The 22,044-nt window shown below is 57.2% G+C and overlaps 3 protein-coding genes across 18 annotated transcripts; all 3 read right to left on the bottom strand.

Annotated features, from left to right (window-relative positions):
• On the bottom strand, positions 51-7,973 carry SLC26A10 (solute carrier family 26 member 10). The gene is given in 16 exon segments (XM_021091888.1): positions 51-499; positions 501-616; positions 731-782; positions 862-956; positions 1,036-1,069; positions 1,210-1,326; positions 2,072-2,167; positions 2,256-2,333; positions 3,021-3,134; positions 3,249-3,396; positions 3,540-3,622; positions 4,331-4,483; positions 4,735-4,899; positions 5,090-5,247; positions 5,985-6,095; positions 6,580-7,973. Coding segments are annotated over 16 exon segments (1,905 nt in total). The 5' UTR covers positions 6,926-7,973; the 3' UTR covers positions 51-460.
• ARHGEF25 (Rho guanine nucleotide exchange factor 25) lies at positions 8,773-16,101 on the bottom strand. Of its 6 annotated transcripts, none has more exons than XM_021091874.1 (16): positions 15,969-16,101; positions 15,257-15,380; positions 12,795-13,009; positions 12,577-12,672; positions 12,421-12,497; positions 12,189-12,255; positions 11,896-11,999; positions 11,648-11,717; positions 11,440-11,529; positions 11,250-11,342; positions 11,029-11,079; positions 10,762-10,839; positions 10,401-10,601; positions 10,081-10,261; positions 9,544-9,755; positions 8,773-9,234 (listed from the first exon to the last, which is right to left on the bottom strand). In XM_021091874.1, exons 1-16 carry the CDS (start codon positions 16,041-16,043, stop codon positions 9,124-9,126), a joined length of 1,845 nt encoding a protein of 614 aa, XP_020947533.1. In that variant the 5' UTR covers positions 16,044-16,101; the 3' UTR covers positions 8,773-9,123. The 6 variants fall into 6 exon arrangements, with proteins under 6 accessions (XP_020947533.1, XP_003126361.1, XP_005663989.1 ...); XM_003126313.5 differs by lacking the exon at positions 15,969-16,101 and adding an exon at positions 15,667-15,877; XM_005663932.3 differs by lacking the exons at positions 12,577-12,672; positions 15,969-16,101 and adding an exon at positions 15,667-15,877.
• DTX3 (deltex E3 ubiquitin ligase 3) lies at positions 16,190-21,912 on the bottom strand. Of its 11 annotated transcripts, none has more exons than XM_021091883.1 (7): positions 21,733-21,911; positions 21,150-21,237; positions 19,742-19,802; positions 19,473-19,551; positions 18,375-19,104; positions 17,239-17,456; positions 16,190-16,903 (listed from the first exon to the last, which is right to left on the bottom strand). In XM_021091883.1, the coding sequence occupies exons 4-7, from the start codon at positions 19,499-19,501 to the stop codon at positions 16,828-16,830; spliced, it is 1,053 nt and encodes a 350-aa protein (XP_020947542.1). In that variant the 5' UTR covers positions 19,502-19,551; positions 19,742-19,802; positions 21,150-21,237; positions 21,733-21,911; the 3' UTR covers positions 16,190-16,827. The 11 variants fall into 11 exon arrangements, with proteins under 11 accessions (XP_020947542.1, XP_005663988.1, XP_020947544.1 ...); XM_005663931.3 differs by having other exon boundaries at positions 18,375-19,123; positions 21,733-21,908; XM_021091885.1 differs by having other exon boundaries at positions 18,375-19,123; positions 21,751-21,908.

The raw sequence follows: 22,044 nt of genomic DNA, 5'->3' as shown, positions 1-22,044 counted from the left end.
TCCATGTGCAGACACCCAGACTCACTTCGTGAACCCCAGAGGCTCTCAGCTTCATTTTTTCCAGCTTCACTTTATTAGGAAACTAAGTAAGGGGGCTTATGGGCCATGGCCCTCCTCACATACATATTGTTGGGGCCCTTCCACTCCAAGCGACCAGGTCAGACCCACACTGTGCAAGTCTTTGGACCACTGAGCTCCTAGAAAAGGGAAGGGACATGTCAGAAACAGTTTAGGTGCCCCCCTTCCTCACCCAAGACTTGGCAGTCCTCTGAGGGGCACACCACCTGCTTTGGGACCTTAGTTCCTCAGTTCCTCACCCTCGGCTGGGCCCAGTCTCCCTGGCTTACTATGTCAGCTAATTATTTCATGCCCACCCCCTTCCTTCATCCTCCTCCTCAGCCCCCTCCCCAAATCCCACTGCCTGTATCTTCAGCCACTGACACCTCTCCCTTGGCATAGCTCAGCACCTCTCCTGGCTTCCACTCCTGTAGCTATCGCCTCCTCACCAGTGTCTCCAGGGCATATGCAGCTGCATCCTGGACACTCACAAACAGTTGTTCTGGGGACACTCTGTCCAGGAGTCCTGCCTGGGTCAGTGTCCCAGCACTGAAGCTGTGTGGAGAAGGGGTCAGACTCTCAGATCCTAAGTCCACACGGTGTCCTCTTACCTCTGCCCAAGTGTGTCATTCTCCAGTCCCCTGGTCCCTCCATCCACCACATCTCTCACCATTACACTGAGCCAGAAGCAGGTGGATTCCAGCATCTCGGCACCGGCTGGCTAGCTGTGGAGGGGGGACAGGGGCTTAAATCTGACATGAACGTGTATGCACAGCGTGATGGGGGAATTTCTCCTTAACCTACCCTCTTCCTCACCTGAACCACGTCTCTAGCCCCTGCAGCATCTACAAAGGGAACACCACTGCAGTCTAGGACCACCACTCTGACAGGCTCAGCAACTAGGAAGGGAGAAGGCAGGAGTACCCAGATGCCTCCAAAGGTCACGTCCACATCTCCCTCCTTGTCCTCCTATCTCACCTGCATCAGGTGGGTCATCTGTCTTTGGAGCCTCCTGTGGGTAGAGAAGGGTAGTCACCTCCTCTGAGACACAAGCACAAACATGCAACCCTGGAGCCCAGTGATCCCCCTCAGAACACCCACCTGCCTCCCACCCCCAAAGAAGCCGCACTCCCCTTTAACCAAGTTCCTCACCTGGCCGCCTTCTCCAAGCCTCAGATGCCACTCCAGGATACGGCGAAACTGCCCACGGGTCCCAAAGTAGAGCGGTGTTGGATAGCTCAGGACGAGGAGCCCCGGGACCTGGAGGAGCTAAGGGGTCAGAAAATTAGGGAAACATCCAAGTCTAATTTCCCCCTTCCTTCTTCAGCTATAGCCCACCCACCTTGTGGCTCTCTCTGAGTGGCCTGTAGAGCTCTGTCCCCTCGGCCAGTCCAAGTGCCAGGCACTGTATCCTAGGCAGGAAGCTGGGGTCAGATTCCCACTGGACCCAGCAGGAGAGTCACCCCAAGCCCTCTGTTCTCTGCCCTCCTCTGATCTCGACTCCCTGCATCTCTGCTCCCACCTCTGGGTGCGGCAGACCACAGTCATCATGGAGAAGACCACACCTACAGCCAGGCCCAGGTCCACACTCAGGGTCACGACAGCCACCCATGTGACCATCCATACGGCCTGCGGGACATGGACAAGAGTGAAATGCCCAGAAGAAATGCCAGACCATCACTGCCAGGGAAAGGGGTCCTGGGGCAGTGACTGCCTGGGCAAGCCATGGGGAGGGATGGCCCAGGAGAAAAGAGTGACAGAAGGAAGGGGTGGGAAGTATCAAACAGGGGATACACACCAAACATAATGACCCCAGACCTTGAACCACCTGAAGTTACAAATATTCAGGTCTGAAGAGGTTCAAGTTCCACCCTCCACCTTGTCTCTGAGTAAAGGGGTGGGGGCGGGAGTTGCAGAGCTTGGGACAGGGACGATTAGCTTGGACCCAGGACAGAGGCTGGGGATGCTGGGAAAATGGGAGGGGGCATCTGAGGGTAATGCTGCCATGTCTCACAAAGTCCACGCGGCTGATGCGCCATAGTTGTGGGAGTTCCCGCATCTGGAAGAACATCTGGCGCATGCTGGAGATGTTGATGCAGGCCAAGACAGCCTTGGGGCAGAGGAGGTAAGCTGACCACCCCAATGAGCTGGGATACAGCCACCCCTGCCAGCCACCCTCCTCCTCCCCTGCTGCTTACCTTGGGCAGATAATAGAAGAAGGGCCCCAGCCACAGCAGCACAGACAGGACAACCATGCAGGAGAAGAGGCCTGCCAGCTAGAGGGAAGAAGGGACAGAAGGAAAAAAAAAAAAAAAAGAACCTCACCAGCCCCTGCGTGACAGCTGGTCTCCCTGCCCACTCTGCCTCATTCTCCTTGGAAGGCTCCCTCCTCCCCAGTCCCCTTCCTTACTCCTCAACCCCCTTCTTGATCTTCTGCTGCTCACACCTACCTTTCGCCTCCACCAATTAGATGCCTGCCATTTGCTGGTCTCCCCCAGGATGGAGTACAGCATCCTTATTTTTGTAGCCTACCTTCCTCCTAAAAGCCACTGTTGGCTGACCCTAAAAGCAGGCTAACCACATGCTTAGGGCACCAGCAAAGTACAGGAAACTAAAAGTATTAAGAAGAGACTTTGATATATGATATTTCTTTTTAAAAGAAAATGTGCTCACAAAGAAAAAAAAACAGAATTTTGTCTCTTAAATACATTTTCAGATTAGAATTATTCTTATTTTGAACTAGACAGAGGGCATCGTAAACTTTTTCAGGGCCTAGGGTCTACAAAGAGCTTAATGCACCTTCTCTTCTCTATCTCCCTCCCAGATAATTCCACCTCCTCACTTCTCGCACGGGTTCCCATCCTCCACTCTAGAGCTGCCACCCGGGTATCTACCACCTGTTCCACCCCCATCAGACCTGGATGCCCCTCCCCCCTTCTCCTCACCCAAGGACACGCCCTTACCTGTGTGTTCCCACCGGCATCCACTAGTAGGCTGGTCGTGGCCAAGGTGGCCGAGTTGGGAAAGCAAGAGAAGAAGGAGGAGATGAGGTTGGAGACACCATGGGCCAAGAGCTCCTGGAAGGATGTCGTGAGATGAAGGAGAGAGAGACAAAGGCATGGTGGGGAGTGGGGCCTCACATAATGGGGTTGCCTCCTGAATGCGGCTGAGGTCGGCTCTCAAAGTCACACCTGGTTGGAGTCAATCGTGTAGCTGTACTTGTCTGCATAGATGGAGGCCAGGGAGGCAGACACTGCAAAGGTAACCATTGCCATGGGAAGCGAGTCAACCAGAATCCTGGGCAGCTCAGCCAGGCTGGGGAGGAGAGGTTGGGGAAATCTGGAGAGAGAGGGATCCATGGTGAGGACGGGCTGACTATAACAAGGATATAGGAGAAAGAAAATAGCATCGGGAGGGACAAGAGGAGGTGTTGGGTGGGAGAGTTGTGAGAAAAGAAAGCTGGTGCCTTTTCGTTCTCTTACCCTCCAGGCAGCAATCCCACTATCTGGACATTGTATCTTGTGTCCAGGGAAGAGGTGAAGCAGAGCACGGAGGCCAGAAGCACCTGGGAAAGAGAGCAAATTAGGGCCCTCGATGGAGGCTAGACAGGGCTCAACAAGAGAGAGGATTACGATGCAGGATTAGGTGGTTGCAGGAGCCCAGTAACCAGGGGAGCTGGGATGTGATTAGGACGGGTGCCTGACGGCTGATTTAGCGTGAAGGAGAGTGGGGATGGGAAAGAGGAATGATATATGCCTGGAGCTATAAAGAGAGATGGACCAGGAAGTAAAAGGGAGCTGCTATGAGGGATGGTAGATATCAAGAGGTACTGCAGAGCCATTCGAAGCAGGAGAGCTGGGTTATAGCTAGGAATATATTGGGTGTCTTTGGAGACAAGGAGTACTTGCTTAGTTGGGGAGGGAAAGAAATGTAGGTGGACGTGGGAAGAGAGATAAACCGTGGAATTAAGCAGTGAAGGACCCGGTGAGGGGAGAGATGGGAGTACAGGTGTTGTGGCGAGCGACACCGCAAGGGGGCGCTGTAAGGAGGAAGACGGTCTAGAGCCGGCTTTGAGAGAAGGGACAACCGTGTGGGTGGGGGATTTCTGAGGGCCAAAGTGTTCTGGAAAGAGGCCTGGAAAAGTACCCGTGTGAACAGGACCTCTAGTCTGTGACCTCTCCGCACTCCACGAGGGGGCGGCAGCGGCCAGGTTCCTACCGAATGGGCAGGGTCTGTGCAATGCACCGGGCTGGCACCTGGGAGTCATCCTCACCATGACGATTTCCCCTGGGATCGGGGTGGGTAGCCTGTCCCGGAATCTCACGTTCAATTCCTTGACTGGCACGAGCAGCGCCAGACTGAGTGCGGAGATGGTCAGTTCGGCGGGGCTGCTCCGGGGCAGCTCCGTCAGTACAGCGGCCAGCGTCTGCAGGCAGGAGCATTAAGCAAAGGATCTGGGGCCAGGGTCGAGTGCCCTCAGCGCGGACCCACCAGACCGAGAGAGGCCCTCTCTTCTATCCTTCTACCTTCGCAACAGCCCTCATTCAGCCACGTGGTCCAGACTTTTTCTCCGCCCCAGGCATACACTATCCCTCCACTCTCCCTCCTTCTTTCCCTTTCGGGTTTCCCTCTTCCTGAGACCACTAGAAGCTTCTTTGCTGTTCTCTCACCCCCCACCTTGAAGAGAGCGAAGCAGCCGATCTGACGCGGGAGCGGCAACCCCAATAGGCTAGGCAGCTGGGACACGAGCACGTGCAGGGCAGCTCCGCTGGTCAGCGCTTTGACCACAGGCTCCGACAAAAAGGTGGCCAGGACGCCGAGCTGCAGCGCGAACATCCCCAGCTGCAGGGGAGAGGATGCGCCATCGCCACTGAAGGAGAAGCAGACCAGCCCCAGCGCAGTGCGCCAGCTTCTCCGCGCACCTCTCCCGCCTAAACTGCCTCTGGAGACTTGTCCCTCCCTCTGCCCTGGCCCAATTCCCGAGGCCCCCAGCGTGAATCCCCCAGGGTCCTCCCCCAAGGTCCTCCCTCACCATTAGTGCCCCGCTCCCGAAGGCCATGGCGGCAGCCGCACCAACCCGCTGAGCATCCAACTGTTCCCTCTCAATTGCACTCAGGTTCCTCTCGAGAGGTTCGGGCACCAGCCGCTCCACGGCAGAGCCTGTCATGAGACTGAGCACAGCGAAAGTTCCTAGGGCCGAGGGACAAGCGCAGAGATCACCAGCTGTGACGCCTGGGGCTCAGCGAGAGCCCAGGTTCTGTGCTCTTAACACCAGGATGCTGCCCTCAGACCCCCGCTCCTAGAAGGCTGCAGCTCATATGAAGGCCACGGGCCAAGAGCTTGGTGCAGCAGCCAGAAACTGAGGGTGAGGGAGGAAAGGAGGGAACTCCCCTCTGCAAAAACTGCCCCCAGACTGCATTGCTGCCTCCTTCTGCAGACACGCTGCAGACTGCATGCTCTTTTGGGTGAGCTCTCCTCTCCCGCTTCTAAGTCCTAGAGACGTTCTTTTTTTTTTCCCCCATTTTTGGCCGCCCCACAGCATATGGAACTCCCAGTCAGGGATCAGATCCCAGCTGCAGTCTCGACCTTAGCCGAAGCTGAGGCAATGCTGGATCCTTAACCCACTGTGCCAGGTTGGGGATCGAACCTTGTTCCAGTGCTTCCAAGATGCACTGATCCCATTGCTCCTAGAGACGTTTATTTTATACATATTTCATGAGGAGGAAAAGTCTGAGTAAATTCCGGCCTCTTTGCACCCACTCAGCACCCCCAGCAAGCAATGCCTAGGTCAGCAGTTGATAGCAGGGTAGCGACAGAGGCGGAAGGGAAGGTGGAGGACTTGAAGAGGGGAATAAGAGCTAGGGAGGGAACGGAAACCTCAAAACCCTATCCCTGTCACCCTACCGAAAAGTCACTGGGTCACTCACCTGTAGACAGGTGTCTCCCAGTACCCAACAAGGTGTAGATGAGGACGGGGAAGAAAGAAGTGTAGAGCCCGAACACTGGGGGCACAGAGGTCAGGAGGGCAAAAGCCATGCCTGGGGGAGCAGTAGAAGAAAAGTTCTTCGGTGGGGGTGGGGGGCAGGGGGCAGGGTGCCCAGCCCCCAGAACTGGCATTTGCTTCCTTGCACTCTTGGAGGCTGGCACAGGGATGCTAAGTCACACCACACAAGGGAACTGAGGGGTTAATGGGCCTCGGTGGGAGGTCGTGGGACGGACAAGGTCAGAGATCCGTGTCGGTGGAGTCCTGGGGAGCAGGCGACCTGTCTGTCCGGCCTCTCTCCTGTTCCCTGAGCCGGAACGTGTCCAAGACTTCTCAGAGGAGAGCACAGATGAGGGGAGCTAGGGGTGGGGGGATCTGATGGAGCTCCACAGTCCTTACCCAGAACTTGGCCTCAGGGCCCTGTTGCTGAACCTTCAGCCGCACTAACCCACTACTTCGCTCCTGGTTCCCAGGCCCGGTGCCAACCCGAAGCCCTCTAGGGCTTGGGCCCCTGACAGGTTGGTGTTGAGGCCGCTTACCCTGGGGTACGTGCACAATGCCCACGGTCACTCCGGCCACCGCATCCCCGAGCAGCCAAGCCCGCCAGCGGTAGTGGGGCAGCCACCGCAGCGGGGGCAGCCGCGCCAGCAGCAGGCGCCACGCCCCCGGTCCGGAACAGGCGCTGGCCCGCCGCCGCCTCCACTGCCGGCGCAGCCGGGACCAGCGAGGCTCTGCGCGCAGCTCCGAATCCTGCTCTGCGTCCCCGAAGAGCTGCTGGAACCGGGCCTGGGTAAGAGGTTCCCTGAACTTGGAGCCCAGGGGGTACTTAAGGTCAGAGGCCTCTCCCAGGCCTGGGCAGGTCCTGGTGCTCCGTAGCCCACTCATTTTGCCCTCGGCCACCTCCAACTCCACCCAGTCTTAAATACCCCTCCAACCGGCTGGCCCTGAGTCCCGCCTCCGTGAAGCAGAGTCCAATCCCGTCCTGGAGGGTGCCCTCTCTTGGGGACCTTCTACAGTCAAGAGACAGCTGTACCTTGGGGAAGGGGGTGTCTCTAAGTTAGGCGTTTCCTCAGACATCCTTGGCCAGATTGCTCTCTTTGGAGTCTGCTACTGGGGCTGGGGGGTGGGGGGCACTTTGGAAGGGCGTAGGAGCCAGAGAGACAGGCCAACCCACAGGCGCGCCCCAACACCTACTACTTACCACTTCTAAGGCTTGACTTCCACCTCCTCTCTCCTTTCCGATTCTGCACCTTGGGCAGAGACAGACCCTGACTCCTATAGGGTTAATGATCATTCCCGGGGCTGCCGCATTCCCCAGGACGGGAGAGAGTTCAGAGGGGTTCCAACCTCCCCTCCTCCCCCCAGACCCAGATCCTCATGGGGCACAGCTTGTGCCCAGAAAGTGTAAAGGGCTCCACTGGCATCAGCGGTTTCACCAGCTACCTAGGTGGGAAGCAGCTGCATGTATTGGATAAGGATGGACAGAGAACCGCCACTCCACACCTCTACTGGGAGTGACTGGGACTAAATTCCCAGTTCAGGGGCTCAGGGGGAATACTGAACTGATAGGGGATTTTGATTTTATTTCTCAGAAACCAAAAACACTGAAATGCTACTCATTATATTCCCACGCTATTTATAAAGGAGGCGCTTAACAACACATTTGTGCTTAAATCAAGTACAAAAGGGTCACCCGCCCACCTCATGTACCCCTGTGGTCCCTAAAGAGATACAAAGCTCCAGAATCCTGTTTATTTGCCCCATCCCCTCCTCCATTCACAAGAATCCTTAGCACCCCTCCCTATCACCCTCTGGTCCCCAGTCCCTGACCCCAAAGCCCTGGGGGTGGGGTACAGTGAGGGTGGATCTCCCCTCTTCAATTCCTCCTATTGTTCCCCAGAAGTCTTATCTGGGCTGTACGTCCTGTCCCCCCCCCTTAGAGATCCCTCCCCCCATTGTGGCCAGAGAGACCTCAGGCCCACAGGGAGGCTCCAGCTCCTCCTCACCCTCCCACCCCAGCAGTCTATTGTCTGCTGAGGAAGCTCAAGTACATGTGACTGAGCCCAGGGGACAAATGGACACGGTGGACACATGGATGCCCAAGGGCCCAGGACAAGGCATCTGGACATGGATCTCTGCATGCCTGGCTCTTTCTCTCTCTCCCAGGGGGCTGTCCCAGAAGTTGGGTGGGGTGAAGACCCCTTTGGACTTTCCACTCTTGGATCTATGGCTTGAAGAAGAATCCTTTCCTGCTCAGCATGGATATGCCTTATGACCTCCCAGACAGCAAAAATAAGGAGACGTGGAGCCAGAAGGGGCCGCAGCTTCCAGCATCCTCTCCACCTCCCCATGTCCCCTCAGCTGAACACGGAGGCCTCAGAAGGAAAGGTGCGCTGGGCATTTGGTGCTTTAGAATCTGGGTGCCGGGTGGGGGTGGGTGGGCTCTCCAGTGGGATTGAGAACAGAGGCCAGATGGGAGGGAAAGCAGGTCTGGGTATAGGGGAGGATACGTCAGGGTTCTAGGGTTTCCCAGGAACGGTCTGAAAGATGCTACAACTGCAGGTGAGGAACAAAGATGGGGTTATCATCTTTTATCTTACACCCCTCGCCTTTCTTCTTCCACCCGCTCGCTCCTCAAATGACTGATGCCAAGGGCCAACTGCTCTCTTCCACACCCCTTCTCCCCACTTACTCCTACTTCAGCTTCCCTTCCCTTTGCCAAGACAGCAGCCTTGGTGATATAACAAAACCTTTATTCTCAGAAAACAGAAAAAAAACAAAATTGAAAACAAAACCAATACTTTCTATCTGGCCCTAGCCCTCCCGCCCACCCACATATCCTCCTTTTGGGGGACCTGTGATGCATGCATAAGGGTGGGAACCAAAGGAACTGTCTTCCTTGGGCAGAAAGAAGTCCTTTTGAGTCGAGGTGCCCTCCTCCAGGTTGACACCGCTCCCAGCTTTGCCCACCCTCCAGACACACCAAGAGGGAGGAATTCTGGGACCATGCCAGAAGGATTGCCCTGAAGTTCCTGGGGGAACAGAGTGGCTGAGTCAGCACCACCCCCCATGGCCTTCACCAGTTACAGCTCATCTTCATCCAGCTTGGCGAGTCTGGCTTGGCAGGGAGGGGTGTTTGGAATTGGTGGAACTGGAGGAGAGTCATGAGGCGCTTGGGGGATGTCACTGAGGGCCTGAGGAAAGACTTGCATCAGAGGATTAAAAAAGTTCCAGAACCCACCCTCACTCTTCTCTTGTCAATGTAAGCCCCTGGCCAAGTCACCCCCTCTTGCCAGACATCTTAAATTATCTGAGACCATCAGCTTCTCCCAGGGTTAAAGTGGAGTGAGGGAGGGCAAGAGGTGACAGGAAGTAGGAAGAGGCAGACACAAGGAAGGTGGTAGAAAAAAGGAATGATATGGGGGAAGGAGGTTGGGAGATCCCGGAACAAGAGAGGCCTTCCCCCCTTCTGCCCTACAACCAGGGAACTCCAGTCCTCATACCTGTGTGTCCAGGGGCGGGGGGGCTCTGGCCACCTCCCCTTCGGGCAACAGCAGCAGGGAGGGGAGAGAGCCATTGATGGGTGTGTGTGTGCTGACCTGGGCCTGGTCTCCAGGCCGAATTCTCCCAGGGCTCCCCACCCTAGGCCCTCCTGGCCGCCCCAGGCTGTTGGTCTGGCTCTCCCGTCTCTGGTACTCAATGGGTGACTGCAGTGCTGGGGCAAAGAGAGGAATGGAAGGAGGGTTACAGCAGAGACACACCCTTTCCCAGGGGCTCTGCTCAGGCCATCCTCCCACTCTGCAACCCCTCACCCCCCCCCCCGCCCCACTCCACCCCGCCCTGCACCGCACCACAAGGACTGTCAGCAATATAAGTTCCTTGGGGTTTTGGGGGATTCTGAGATACCAAATCTTGAGCTAGTAGTAGAAAAGTGGGGGAGAGGGATGGGGAGAAGCAGGCACTGGAGACTGAACAGTGAGGGATTTGGGAGATCGAGGGGCTGAGGGAGCATCTCGGGGGAGGGAGGGGAGGAGCTTCACCGTTGAGAAAATCCCTCTGGCTTTCCAGGATCTGAGCCACTTGCTTGATCCAGGCCTGACTGACGGCAGGGTCTGCAGTCTGCAGGACATAGCGCTGGATCCCACCCTCTGGCCCTCTGGAGGTCAGTGCAAATCGGCAAGGGTCACCTTGGAGGTTCCCCTCCAGTCCCAGGCAGCTCACCTGGATTGGCAGATAGGAGTTAGTCCCCAAATTCTTCAGGCTCTCTCTGGTTCCTCACCCCTCCAAAAAACCCGAGAGCTAGACATCCTCTGAGAGGCCTCCCCGCCCATCCCAGTCATATGGGGGCTCCCCTCCCCACCTTGATGCTGCTCTTGTACACATATCCAGGCTGCGTTCCACCTCGCACTCCTCCTCCCAGGGCCTCGCTGAAGATGACAATTTGCTCAAAGAGGAAGACGCGCCTCTCTCGACCCCGGGAAGAGAGCAGCCCCCCCGCCTCAGGTTCCGTGACCCAGAATGTGTCCTGGCCCAAGAGCTTCCCCTGGGCAGTGAGTTTGCCCTAAAACCAAAGGAGAGTGGCCTTCGAGAAAACACACAAAGAGAAAAGGGGCAACCCTCTGCTCCTCCCTCCTTCCCCTGACACTTCCAACCAACCATGGGGTCAGCCCCAGGAGAGGACAATTCCCGGTAAGGACCTCACGAGTGCTCTGGCCTCATACCTCAAAGCCCCGAAGTCTCCCCAGGGTCATCATGTCATTGCAGCGCTTGGGTACAAAGCACATGACCTCCACAGCTTGCTGGGACACAGGTAAAGAGAGGAACATGGTCATGGTTGGGAAAGAGGCCTCATCGGACCATGTTTCGACCCTCAATCAGCCTCCTCCTAAAAATGAGGCCGCTCTACACCACCCAAGGAGCTGGAGGAATCCAGGACACGAAGAAGATAAGGTGGGCATGATGTGTCCCATGAGATCTGGGGTCCTCACCTCCAGCTCTTCGGTATCCATCCCAGCTCTACTATAATACTTGAGAAAATCCTAAGACACAGAAAAGAAATGCTCAGGGAGACCATGAGGACGTCCTGCCCTGGGGACACAAGTGCAGACCCTCAGGAAGTCTGGGCAGGGAGCCTGAGGAACCCTGGGGAGATGAATGAGGACAGGGCCATCCCAGCCAGCTGTGCCCCCAGGGAACAGGTGGCCCTGACCTTGAGCAGCAGCTGGTATTTCATGATCCTCTGCACTGGTTTGATGAGGAGGTCATTGAGCTGCAGGCGGTGCCCCAACTGCTGCCGGAGCTCCTGGGGACAGGGACAGACAGAGTGGTTTTGCAGCCTGGAAAGCCTGCTCGTGCTGATGATTCTGTTCCCCTTCCCCCAAGGCATCTCGGCCACTGACCTCAAAGTAGCTGTCCCCAAATTCTGACACCACATGCTCGGACTTGGGTTTATTCTGACAGTAAACCACATACATATGCAGCCGGCGCTCCTAACAGGGGTGAAATTTAAGAAAGAGTAGAGTGAGTGACGAGAGGGCATATCGCCAGAGAGCCCTGACCCACTCCCAGAGCCCACTTCTCCTGGGCCCCCACCCTCTCAAGGCTCACATGTTTGATGAATAGCTGAGCCAGCCAATCAGGATCCTTCAAACACCGCTGTAACTCCTGCAGGAAATAGCTGCACCGGTAGGCAGGGAAAAGGCAGGTCAAACACCCTCACCCCAAGCAATCCAGAGCTCTCTGCCCTAGTAGTGTCCCCCACAAGTCTCTCCAGACATTCTTCAAGCAACACTGGGTCCATGGGTAGGATACAGACAAATGCCCTTCCCCCTCGCCCTCAGGGATCCACCACTCACTCTCGATGCCACTCGTAGATTTGCTGGATGTTCCCAAACACGATCCTGTCACGGCCTCGGAGATTCTCAGGGACCCCCTGAGCAGCCATGGTGGCCATATAACCCTGTGGGAAGGTTGGGTGGGAGCATCTGTGTGTGATGCCAGCCCTGGCAGGAACCTCCCCTCCCCAAGAAGTCCAGGATGTAGGGGAGCCTGCGAAAGTGGGAGAGAGGAGCACCAAGGCATCCCCTAACATTAGCCCTGGGGAGAGGGAAAGGGCAGGGCCAGGGCTGGGAAGGAAGAAGGGAGCTACCTCCACAATCTGCCCCAAGTCGTCCACATACATTTTCTCTGTCTCTACCAGTTCACTCAGGACATACCTGGGAAGAGAACAGGTTAAGCCACTTCCTCCCTCCTGGACTAGAAGCCCCTTGGTTCCTACAGCCAACCTCAGAGGAAATTTCAAGTCTCAGATCTAAAATGCGAGAGACAGACATCTGGAAGTCGTGAGGGGTCTCGGGAAGGGAGAGTGTGCGGACACTTACATACTCCTTTCCAGAGCCTTCTTCTTCTGTTCCTCCTCATTCTCAGAAGCTTGGGATAAAGTCTCCTCTTCAGGTGGCTGGAAGGACGAACAACCTAGAGTAAGCAAATGGACGCTCTTGGGAGAGAGGAGCTAGCCCAGACTCGTTTCTTCATACCTGCGTCTTATCCTGAGGCCCCCCCAACAAGGTGGTCAGCAGGGTCAGTTCTGGCAGCTCCTCTCCTGTAGCTGGAGCTGGTTCCAGCATCCAGTTCTGGGGGCCAGAAGTCAGGGACAGTAGCTGTGTCTCCCCAGTGACTAGTGGCCCCCTGGATGCCCTCTCTCCCAGGGTCCTTTGTGGATGTCCTACATGCTTCTGTGGTGTTCCCTGCTCACCTCGTATGGTCCAGCCTGGCCACCATCTCCCTCAGTTTCCACACTGAGACAGTGTTTGGAATGATCCAACCATCTTCTTAGGCCACTGACTGGCCCTGGGGGGCCCGGGGAACAGGGGCCAGAGCTGAGGCCAGAGCTGGGGCCAGAGGGGGCAGCCAGACCCGAAGCAGCTGAAGCCGAGATACTCCCCTCACTGCCAGCAATGGAATAGGATTCTAATGGGGTGGGGAAGGGGGGAGAAAGGGGGTGATAGATATTGCTTCAGCTCATGATTCAGGGTCCCCAGGGAGCTCCCAGAGTCTCCGCTCTGTGATGCTCAGCTCCTCTCCCCCAGGGTTCACTCTGTTGCCATCCTCATCTTGGGTGGCCAAAAGAGAAAATTTCCCCAGGACACCCTTTGGGAGGAAGGGCAGTAAACACCTGCCCCCCGCCATGGCTGGAATCCCCAGTTACATGTGGAGGTTCCCTCATATCCTGAGCATGGCACCAATATGGGGGTGGGGGCAGCCATCTGGGCAGACACTGGAAGCTGGGGGTAGCCATCTGCTCTCCTATAACCCTCCCCCTTCCCATGGGTACAGACCATTCTCTGAGAAGGGGGAGCCCATCTGCCACCCCTAGCCCCCTCCTCCACCAATTGCAGTAATCACCATAAAAAGAAAAGATTCCTGCAGCCCACCTCCCCAACACGTGGACAAAGCCGATAGAGGAGGCAACTGAGGAGAGCTCTCGGCAGGGTTATCCTTGGCCTGGCTTGGAGGCAGAGGAGCTGTGATTTGTGATGAAGCCCCTGGGAGACCCCCCTCATCTCTCATTCCTCCATTCCCTTGTCCCTCTTCAGATCTGAAGTGGATTCTCAGCAAAAGGATTTGAGGGAAGATGTGGTTCTGGGCCTCAGGGGACTGTGGATGGGTTTTTCTCATAGTCAGTTGAGAGGTGTCCCTTGCCCCTTCCCCAATTTCCTTAACTTGAACTGACAGAAATTAGGAGGCAGAAGGGATCTTAGAGATCGCCTATCAAGTCACTTTCCTGGAAAACACGGATATAGTCTCCAGCCTCTTAAATCCCTAGGGCTGGGGCATAAGAGGAGTACTGACCCTCTGCCCACCCCCGACTCAACACTGGGCCCTTGCGACCTCACACTCACCACGTCCCCCCCGGGCGAAGCAGCAGCCGCATTTTGCCAGCACTTTTCGGATCACATGGGGACAGGCACAGCGACCCCCCTTTTGCCCCCCCCGCATGGCGCCCAGGCCCCCCCGCACCCTCCACCCGGGCCGGCCATGCAGGGGGAATCAAGGGGGGCGGGGATGGCGCAGGGCGCACACCCCCCCTCCCTCCTACCCGGCTCCAGGCTGGGGGAGGGGGGGAGGGAGGGAACGGGGAGGGGGGGTCCAGCGGTAGACGGAAGTCTGGTCTGGAGGAGAGCTGGGGGCTCTGCAGAGAGGGCGGCGCGGGGCCAGGCCGCCGAGCTGGGCGGGGAGGGTTTCCGGAACCCAGTCGGTGCGGGGCCTGGGGTCCAGATGTCCAGCGGGGAGGGGAGGGATGGTGGAGGAGGCTGGGCCGGGATGCGGCAGCCGCTCCAGCTCCGTCTCCGGCCTCTCAAGTTGGGGGTGGTTCTAGGCCCGGGCAGGGGAGTAGGTGGGGGCCGACTCCCCGAGTCACTGGCGCTGCGCGGGTCCCGGCAGAGCTGCGAGCCGAATAACAGGCCCCGCCGCCCGGCCGCCGCGGGGAGGGGCCTCTGCGGCCCAGCTCCGCCCTCTCCCTCGCGTTCCCCCTTCAGCCTGTGCCCGGTTCCCGCCCCAATTCCCCCTCCCCCAGGCACCACCACGTTCCCGCTCCACGTCCCCAGCGCCTCCGCCCCTCCTCTCCAGCCTGGGCTCCCCTGTCCCGGGTTCCCCCTCCCTCCTGTATCTCGGGCTGCGGAGCACGGGGGTGGGGGTTGAACGCGGCGGCGGGGTCTACCAGGGTCGCCCCTCGGCCTCTGCGGCGGAGAAGAGGGCAGCGAATGGGGCCTTGGCCTGTGCGAAGATGTCCTGGGGTCGGGATTGCCCCTAGCCGCGCAGGGGTGGACAAGACCCCCCAGTAGGGGTTGCGGGGATGGAGAGCTTTTGTGCAGAACACAGCCCAGGTGCCGCCCTCTCGCCGGACCCTTCTCTCCTCCAGGCCCTGGGACTCCAGCTGAGGCTAATCACCAATTAAGGCGAAGTCCTGGAGCCTGAGCTGGCCAGGGGCCAGGGGTGGGGCGCGGGGAACACTACGCCAGCGGGGGCTCGGGACCCGCTGAGGTGGGGGACACACAACGGACTAGAGGGCGAGAAGAAGCGTGGAGATCTGAGTGTTTAGACGGGTCTCATGCCAATTAGATGCAAACCTTTATGCTAATAAGAGCAGTATAGTTTTGAATTCGCCACTTGGCGTTGGATGGCAAACTGCGCCCCACCCCACCCACAGCTTCTTACCGGGCAGCCGAGCCCAGGCGGGGACCTCACGTTCGCGCTCCCCTCTCTGATCCCTCTGATCCCTCTCCGTACAGATAGACTCTGGTTCGGCCGCTCCTGGCCCTAGGGGGCTTCTCTTGGGGGGCTGCGGGGACAATGATGGTAAGGAAACCGCCCTCCAAGCCCGGCCTGGACCTCCCGCCTCCCCTTCTCCCTCCTGTCAAAATCCACTTTGTTATAAAAGGGTCGCCAAGGCTAGGGTGGAGGAAGCAGTTCACCCGGAACGTGCCTATGGTCTTCTTAATGGAACTCTTGGATTCCTGCGACTGTCCCGCAGAATTCTTGCTTGCGGGTAAATTGAGTTGTGGGGTGCAGCCATCCTGAAGCCCCTTAAAGAGACCCCCGAGCCCACCATGGTCCCCCTTTCTTACCCACTCCTGCCCGGGTAGGGCGCATGCGCGCAGCATGCCCCCCATAACCCCCAGTATCCGGTCAGTGCGGCCAGGGGCGGGGCGGTCCGGGGGCTTCATGCTGGACCCCTACCCTCCTCCAAGTTTCAGAGCCGAGGGGGCGCGGAAGCTGGGGGGGCTCTGAGGCCTGCGTGCGTCCGGGGAGTTGCCGCTGCCGAATCCGCCCCCCGCCCGGCTCCGCCCCCACTCCCACCCCAGCCAAACTTTTCAAAAGGGGTAGGGTTGTTCTTTTCTCTACAACTGTAATTCCACAACAAACAAACCCTCTTAATCGTGACTCCAACGTCGAAGCACGATCCAGGGCTTCGCAGTGTTATCTTGGAGCCCACTAAGTACATGCCGTTTTCCCAGGCCCTCTGGAAGCAGAGAGCTTGGGTGGACACACAGGGAGTTCCCGATCACCACTCCCTACTCCTTCTCAGCAGGGTCCGGCTCCCCTCCCCATTCCTGACCCGCCCCACAGAGCAGAACGGGTGTGGCATAGAGAGTTGCATATTTTACTTTATTTTTATTAAATTAAAAGCTACAGTCTGGCGGCGATTCCAGAACAGGGTAAGGAGGCTCCTTATAGGGGGCAGAGAAAAGCGGGAGAGAAAGACCAACAGAGACAGAGACACAGGAGAGAAAGGACAAGGTTAAGGTAGAAGGGGAACTGTTTCTGAAGAACACACAGGGCCGGCTCCTTGGGGGCTCACAGCAGCCCGGTTCCCCTCCCCTGCACAGAAGTTCAGCAGTGGAGCAGTATGTGGGAGTTGGGGCGGGGGTTCAAGAGACCCTTCCCTCCCCACCCAGGTCCTCTCTCAGCTTAGTCACTGGAGCACAGCACATACCAGAAAAAGCCAAGGGCAGTGGAGGGGGCAGGGAGACTGGGAGTATGTACACCGGGAGGAGGGGAGCAGAGCCTAGGATGTCAGCCTCTGCCAGAAAGGAGTGGCTCACACTGCACTGAAGCACTCGGCCTGTGGGGGGCTGGGGAAGGGATGGCCCCTCCCTCTCAGACCGCCTTCCCCAGCAGGACCATCCCCTACTAGCGTGGTGAGGGGGGCAGAGGGAGAGAGAACAGAGGCTTCCGTTGGGTCCTACTGGAGGAGAACAGCAGGGGCCTCACAAGGGGGATGTCCTTCAGTCATCGGTGATGCCCTTGGCTCTCAGCTCCTCTTGCACCCGGGTCAGGTAAGTGGGGTCCGGGTACCCAAACCTGGGAGCAAAGAGAAACGAGGGTCAGGGTTAGCTGTTCAGGCTTTTCATAACCCCAAGCTCACCTTCCTCCTGGTGCCCCATCCTAGCCCCTGCCCTCCTCCCATAAGGTTACCCAAACCCAAGATAACTGAGCCTAATTCTGCTTATTTTTGTAGGCTAAGCGGGGCACATCAGGATCAGGCTGAAGAGAGGAGAAACTGGGATGGAAGAGATGGTTGAATAGTTTGGGTGTGGTCCTCTCCAGTTTAGGAGGTTCCCAAAGAGAGGGGCTTCCCCAGGTTGGAAATGGAGAAAAGGGGAGGAGCCAAGAGAAGGGAAGAAGGAGTGTCGCACAGCTGGGGTCCCCCTGTGCAGCTGGTCTTGTGGTGGATGTCGTTCCAGGTGATGACATTCGGTCTCCCTGTGGTCATGGACGTGCCAATAGTGAAGGTGAGACGCTGGTCAAATGCCTTGCGGAACAGGGTCAGCACCTTGTTGCCCTCAGGGCAGTCCGGGAGGTAGGCCACCCGTGTGGTGCCAGGATACCGAACTCCTGGGTTTGGGTGTTCAGCCTGGGGTTGGGAGACAGAGTGGGCAGTGAGCAGCTGGGCATCTTAAGGCCCATGATGTCGGTGGAGGATCATCCTGGCGAACCTTCTGGTTGGGCATCCCCAGCTAATGCTTGATGGGGCAGCAACAAGCTGCAGCTTTCCAGGGAAGGAGCAACGCTAGGAACTGGAGCCTCTTTTCCAGACAAAATCTCATCATTAAGAGGTTTTTCCCTGCTGTCCCAATCCCTCAAGTCTCGATTCAGCAACGAACAGACTCTCAAAAGTGATGGAAGGTAGCTGGGCTTTACTCTCCAGATAACTCAGCAAAAATGTGCAGACTGAGAATAATTTATCTTTCAGCCTTCCCTCCTCCACCTGAAAACACTCCCAATGCATCTTCCACTGCCTAACCTGTTCTACTTTTCTATTATTCTCCTTCAGAGCTTCCTCATCCCTCTGCAAACCAGAACAGGACATTACTCTTTGTCAAGCAGAAAGACACCTGTAGGCTCTTGACCACTCCTGTTTTAACCTTCCACTGATCAAAGTTTTCCTTCTCATAAATCTGGAATGGAGTAACCCTCCAGCACTGCTAGGGCGAGTCAGACCCTTCCCGCTGTGCCTGTCTGCACCTGAGCCACCATCTCCACAGGCTATACCTCTGCCGACAACTGCCAACGTCCAAGTTCATCAAGGACACAGAATTTGATTCCTTTCTCTCATACCTGACTTTCACAGGTGCCTTGGGGTCATGGGGATGGAAAAAGCTAGGCCTCAAGGGGGCACCTCCAGCTCTGGAAACTGAGTGGGCAGGCACAGTGGGAGAGAGCCAGACTGTATCACATCTAACAAACACAGTCACCCTTATCTAGTTTTCCTCAGGAAGAAAACAAGCGTGGGGGAAAACCAAAGGGCAAGGGCAGGCCACAGTCTTCTTACCCCCTGGACACCGGGCGGGAAGACGTACTGGATGACGATGGTGCCGTACTTCTCATAGCTGGGTAGCAGGAGTGTGGCGTCCTTAGAGACCAGCATCCGCCCATTCTGGGGCTGGTTGCCCACCAGCTGCCCATAGAAGCGGCCACACATGGGGCAGGCCTTTTTCACCTGCAGGGCCCGGGTGATGCAGCCCTCGCAGAATGAGTGCCGGCACTTCTCCAATGTCTTGGCATTCTGGATCTCCCCCAAACAGATGGGGCAGGTGCTCTCCTGCTCTTCCGGCTCCTCCCGAAGGCGAGGAGGAAGAGGAGGGGGCAGGGGAGGAGGAGGCGGGGGGAGCCCCCGGGCCCCCGGGGGCAGGAGTGGGGCTGCCCGGAGAGGGGGTGGGCCTGGGCGGTGCAGCTCAGGGTGCTCCCCTCCACCCCCCAAAGCCAGGCAGCCCATAAGCTCCCCCTGCCTCTGAGCTTTCTTCAGCTCTTTCTCTGCCTCCTTCAGCAGCCCCTTGAGAGCCTTGCGGGCCAGGTAGAGCCCATTGGGAGGGGCTGGGGGAGGGCCCTGAGGGGAAAGCTGGAGCACATAGATGTCAGAGGTCTCGCCGTCTATGAGAATGGACACACGGTGCTCCTCCCGAAGCCGGGCCAGCCGGGCTGGGGTCTCCTTGCTCAGGAAGTCCCACACAGGCTTGGAGACAGTCACTTTGTTCTTGCAGGTGCCTCCACAGGCTGCCATTCTGGACAGGACGAACGACACTGCCCCCAGGGTGAAAGGGACTCAGGGTGGGGGGTTCCCATTTGATAAATATCGGGGCCTATTTCCTACTCCTACTTCACGTTCCTTTCCACCCCTCCGCTGTCTCAGAGTCCAACTCCCCTCCTCCCCCAAGTTCATTTTCTGTTTCCTCTTATCTTTTAAACTCCAGCACCCACTGAAGAGCAAGAAAGCATCTATAATTTTACTATTACCATCTATGCCAAGCATCAGTCTTGGTTCTCCTCCCCTCCTCCCCAGATCTCAGAAACAACCCGCCCCTCCCGCCTCCAGGTGAAAACTGGGTTCCGTAAAAGGAAGGGAGACTTTTTGACCCTCCTTTTTGCTCACTTTGATCCTGAAGAGCTTAGAATTGGCATGCAGGCTCGCTCGCTCTCTGTCCCTGCTCCCTACTTGTAGGTTGTGTGACCTGGTAGGTGGAAAGGGAAAGGAGGGAAAGTGAGACACCCCTGCCTCCATTCCCACGTGCCCCAACCCAGCAGCCCACGTAACAGAGACAGGACCTAGGTGTACGTTACTGGGAACAGGATTTCTTGGAACACGGCATGGAGGAAACCAATTTAAAGCTGAAAGCTGAGGTTCTCATGGAAGTCAGATACCTGGAAAGCCCATGGACGATGATAGCAGCAGAAATCCGTTTCCACAGTCAGCTGATCGGGACTGGGAGGGGGTGGGGTGAGGTAAAGGGTTAGGATGACAAATGTTAGCTTTTCCCCAGTCTGCCCAGAAACAAAACCAAAACTCTTCTTTCATTTCCTCTCCTCTGCCCCTGCAGAATTCTATCCCCAGCCTCTCCCCAAGTCGCTAAAGAAGGAACTTCCACGTGCTAACTTTCCTCTTTTCTTCCCCAGCTGTGGGTCTCTTAAGAAAGCCTAGGGGCACAGATAAGAGAAGTCAGGAAGGGAAAAGTCCACACACAGGCCTTTTTTTGCCATCTCCCTCAGACCCCATTTACAAGGGTATTTCCTTTTCTCCCCAGCTCCACACCCTGCTCCACATGCCCAAATAATTCAGTCCCTATTGCCAGGGAGCCTTCCTTGAGAGCCTACCCCATCCCTTCTGCTGAAGTCTGTTTGGAATTTGAACACAGTGGCAGCAGGCCCTGCAATTACAAAGTTCTCACTGTCGCCGTTTAAACCCAGCACCCGAAGTCCAAACCTGCGGCAACCTAGGCTGCATTCAGGAAGGGGTGGGGCTCATGCAGGGCACGGGCTGGAGGAGCCTGATGTTTCCCCTGAGTCTGGCCGCGTTCAGCTACAGAGCTGTCCCTACAACACCTCCAGATGCAGCCCAAGTAGAAAGAAGAGCTGTTAGTGTGACCTCAATTCTCTGACTGATCCAAAGGGGAGCAGCTCTCTGTTTGTGCCTTTATCATAGTCCCCTGAAGGCCAGATGCACCTCAAGATTCAGAAAGTGCAACTGGAACCCCAGAGCCTCGGTTCATACTGTCTCTCCAGGTGGAACACCCCCTCCCCATCAGAGGGAAGCCGGGACCTAGGTGTCCTTTGCTAGGAGTCCTGCTGGCACAGAAAAGGGAGGCGGGGCCTCAGTTTAGGCTGGGTCTCTGATTCCTCTGGGGCAACCCAGGCCGGACACGGGGCCAGTCCCTCCCCTGAGACAGAGAGCAGCGACAGGGGCAGCCAGGAAGGGCCAGGGTCCCTTGGGGGCATCAACTGAGGCATCTCCACCCCTCCCCCCACAACCTCTGCAAGACCCAACCCGGAACCAGCTCCCCCAATCCCCCTCTCTTAAGAGCCCCCGAAGCCCCACCACTGGGGGTGGGTGCATGTCTGCCCGACCGTGGGCCCCTGAACCCCCAAATGGAGGCCAAGGCTGGAGGATGACAGAAAGAAGATCGGCCGGGCCTAGAGGGAGGGGGCCCCCCGGCGCCGCGCGCGGGGGAAGGAGGCGGAGGAGGGGGCGCAGGGGGATCGGGAGGGCGCGCGGGGGGTGCGAGTAGGGTCCGGGGGGCGCGCGGTGGGTGTGGGGGCCGCCGGGCTCACCTACCTCTCGTCAGCGCCGCCATTGCCGGTCACATGACTGAGGCTGTTGCTGGGATGACGGTCTGGGCCTTAGCAACAAGGGGGGGGAGACCCTGAGAAGGTGGGGGGGGGAGTTTGCAGGGGTGCAGACTGAGGAAAGGGAAGGAGAGAGGATGGCACCCCCTTCCCCTTCACAGGTGACAATCACGTTTCCTTTGACCCCATCTATCCACAAGCCGCTGCCCTTCCGCGCCAAAACAAAAATGGAGGCTCCGTACAAGTCTTTGGAGGGAGAGGGTGGTGTCGCGGAACCGAGGGTAGGAGGTTAAATCCCTTAGAGACGCCACCCTTCTCGCTCCCCGCTCCCGGGAGGGGCCCCCTCCCTATTCTTTCCCAGCCAGCTGCGTGGCAGCTCCTGGGAGCTGGTGGGGGGTGGGTGGTTGAGGAGCGTCTCTTTAGGTAGATGGGGAAGGGGAGCAATTTTTCTGTGATCTTTTCTTCTAGGGGGCCTTTGAGGAATATGGAAGAGAGGAGTCATAATAAAAAGCACTGGTTCTAAAAAATAAACCCGTGACTAAATCGTTTCAATCCCCTCCCTCATCTCTCACCTTTTTCTAGATTGTTACCTTCTGTGACTCCGCAAAACTTGCCCCCAGGTGGGTATCTGTGAGTGCCCCTGATTTTTCTCTTTCCGCTATCACGCGTACTGAAACCCGTGCAGAATGAGAAGCGAATGTTTTTTACAGAATACCTTAGAGTGATGGTGGTGTCAAGTCTACGGGTGAAATAGAGTTAAAAGCTCTCAAGGAAAAAAAAAACCTCCTCTCTTCTGCTTCCCACATCAGAGCAATCTCCGCCCCCAGTCCAACGCAATTCCCTGGGGCCACATCAAGCCAGGTTTTTCCACCAGCCAAAGACCT

Source organism: Sus scrofa, chromosome 5 (genome assembly GCF_000003025.6).
Source record: "Sus scrofa isolate TJ Tabasco breed Duroc chromosome 5, Sscrofa11.1, whole genome shotgun sequence".
In the NCBI taxonomy this organism is placed as follows: Eukaryota; Metazoa; Chordata; class Mammalia; order Artiodactyla; family Suidae; genus Sus; species Sus scrofa.
This window is presented reverse-complemented; position numbering and strand designations above follow the sequence as displayed.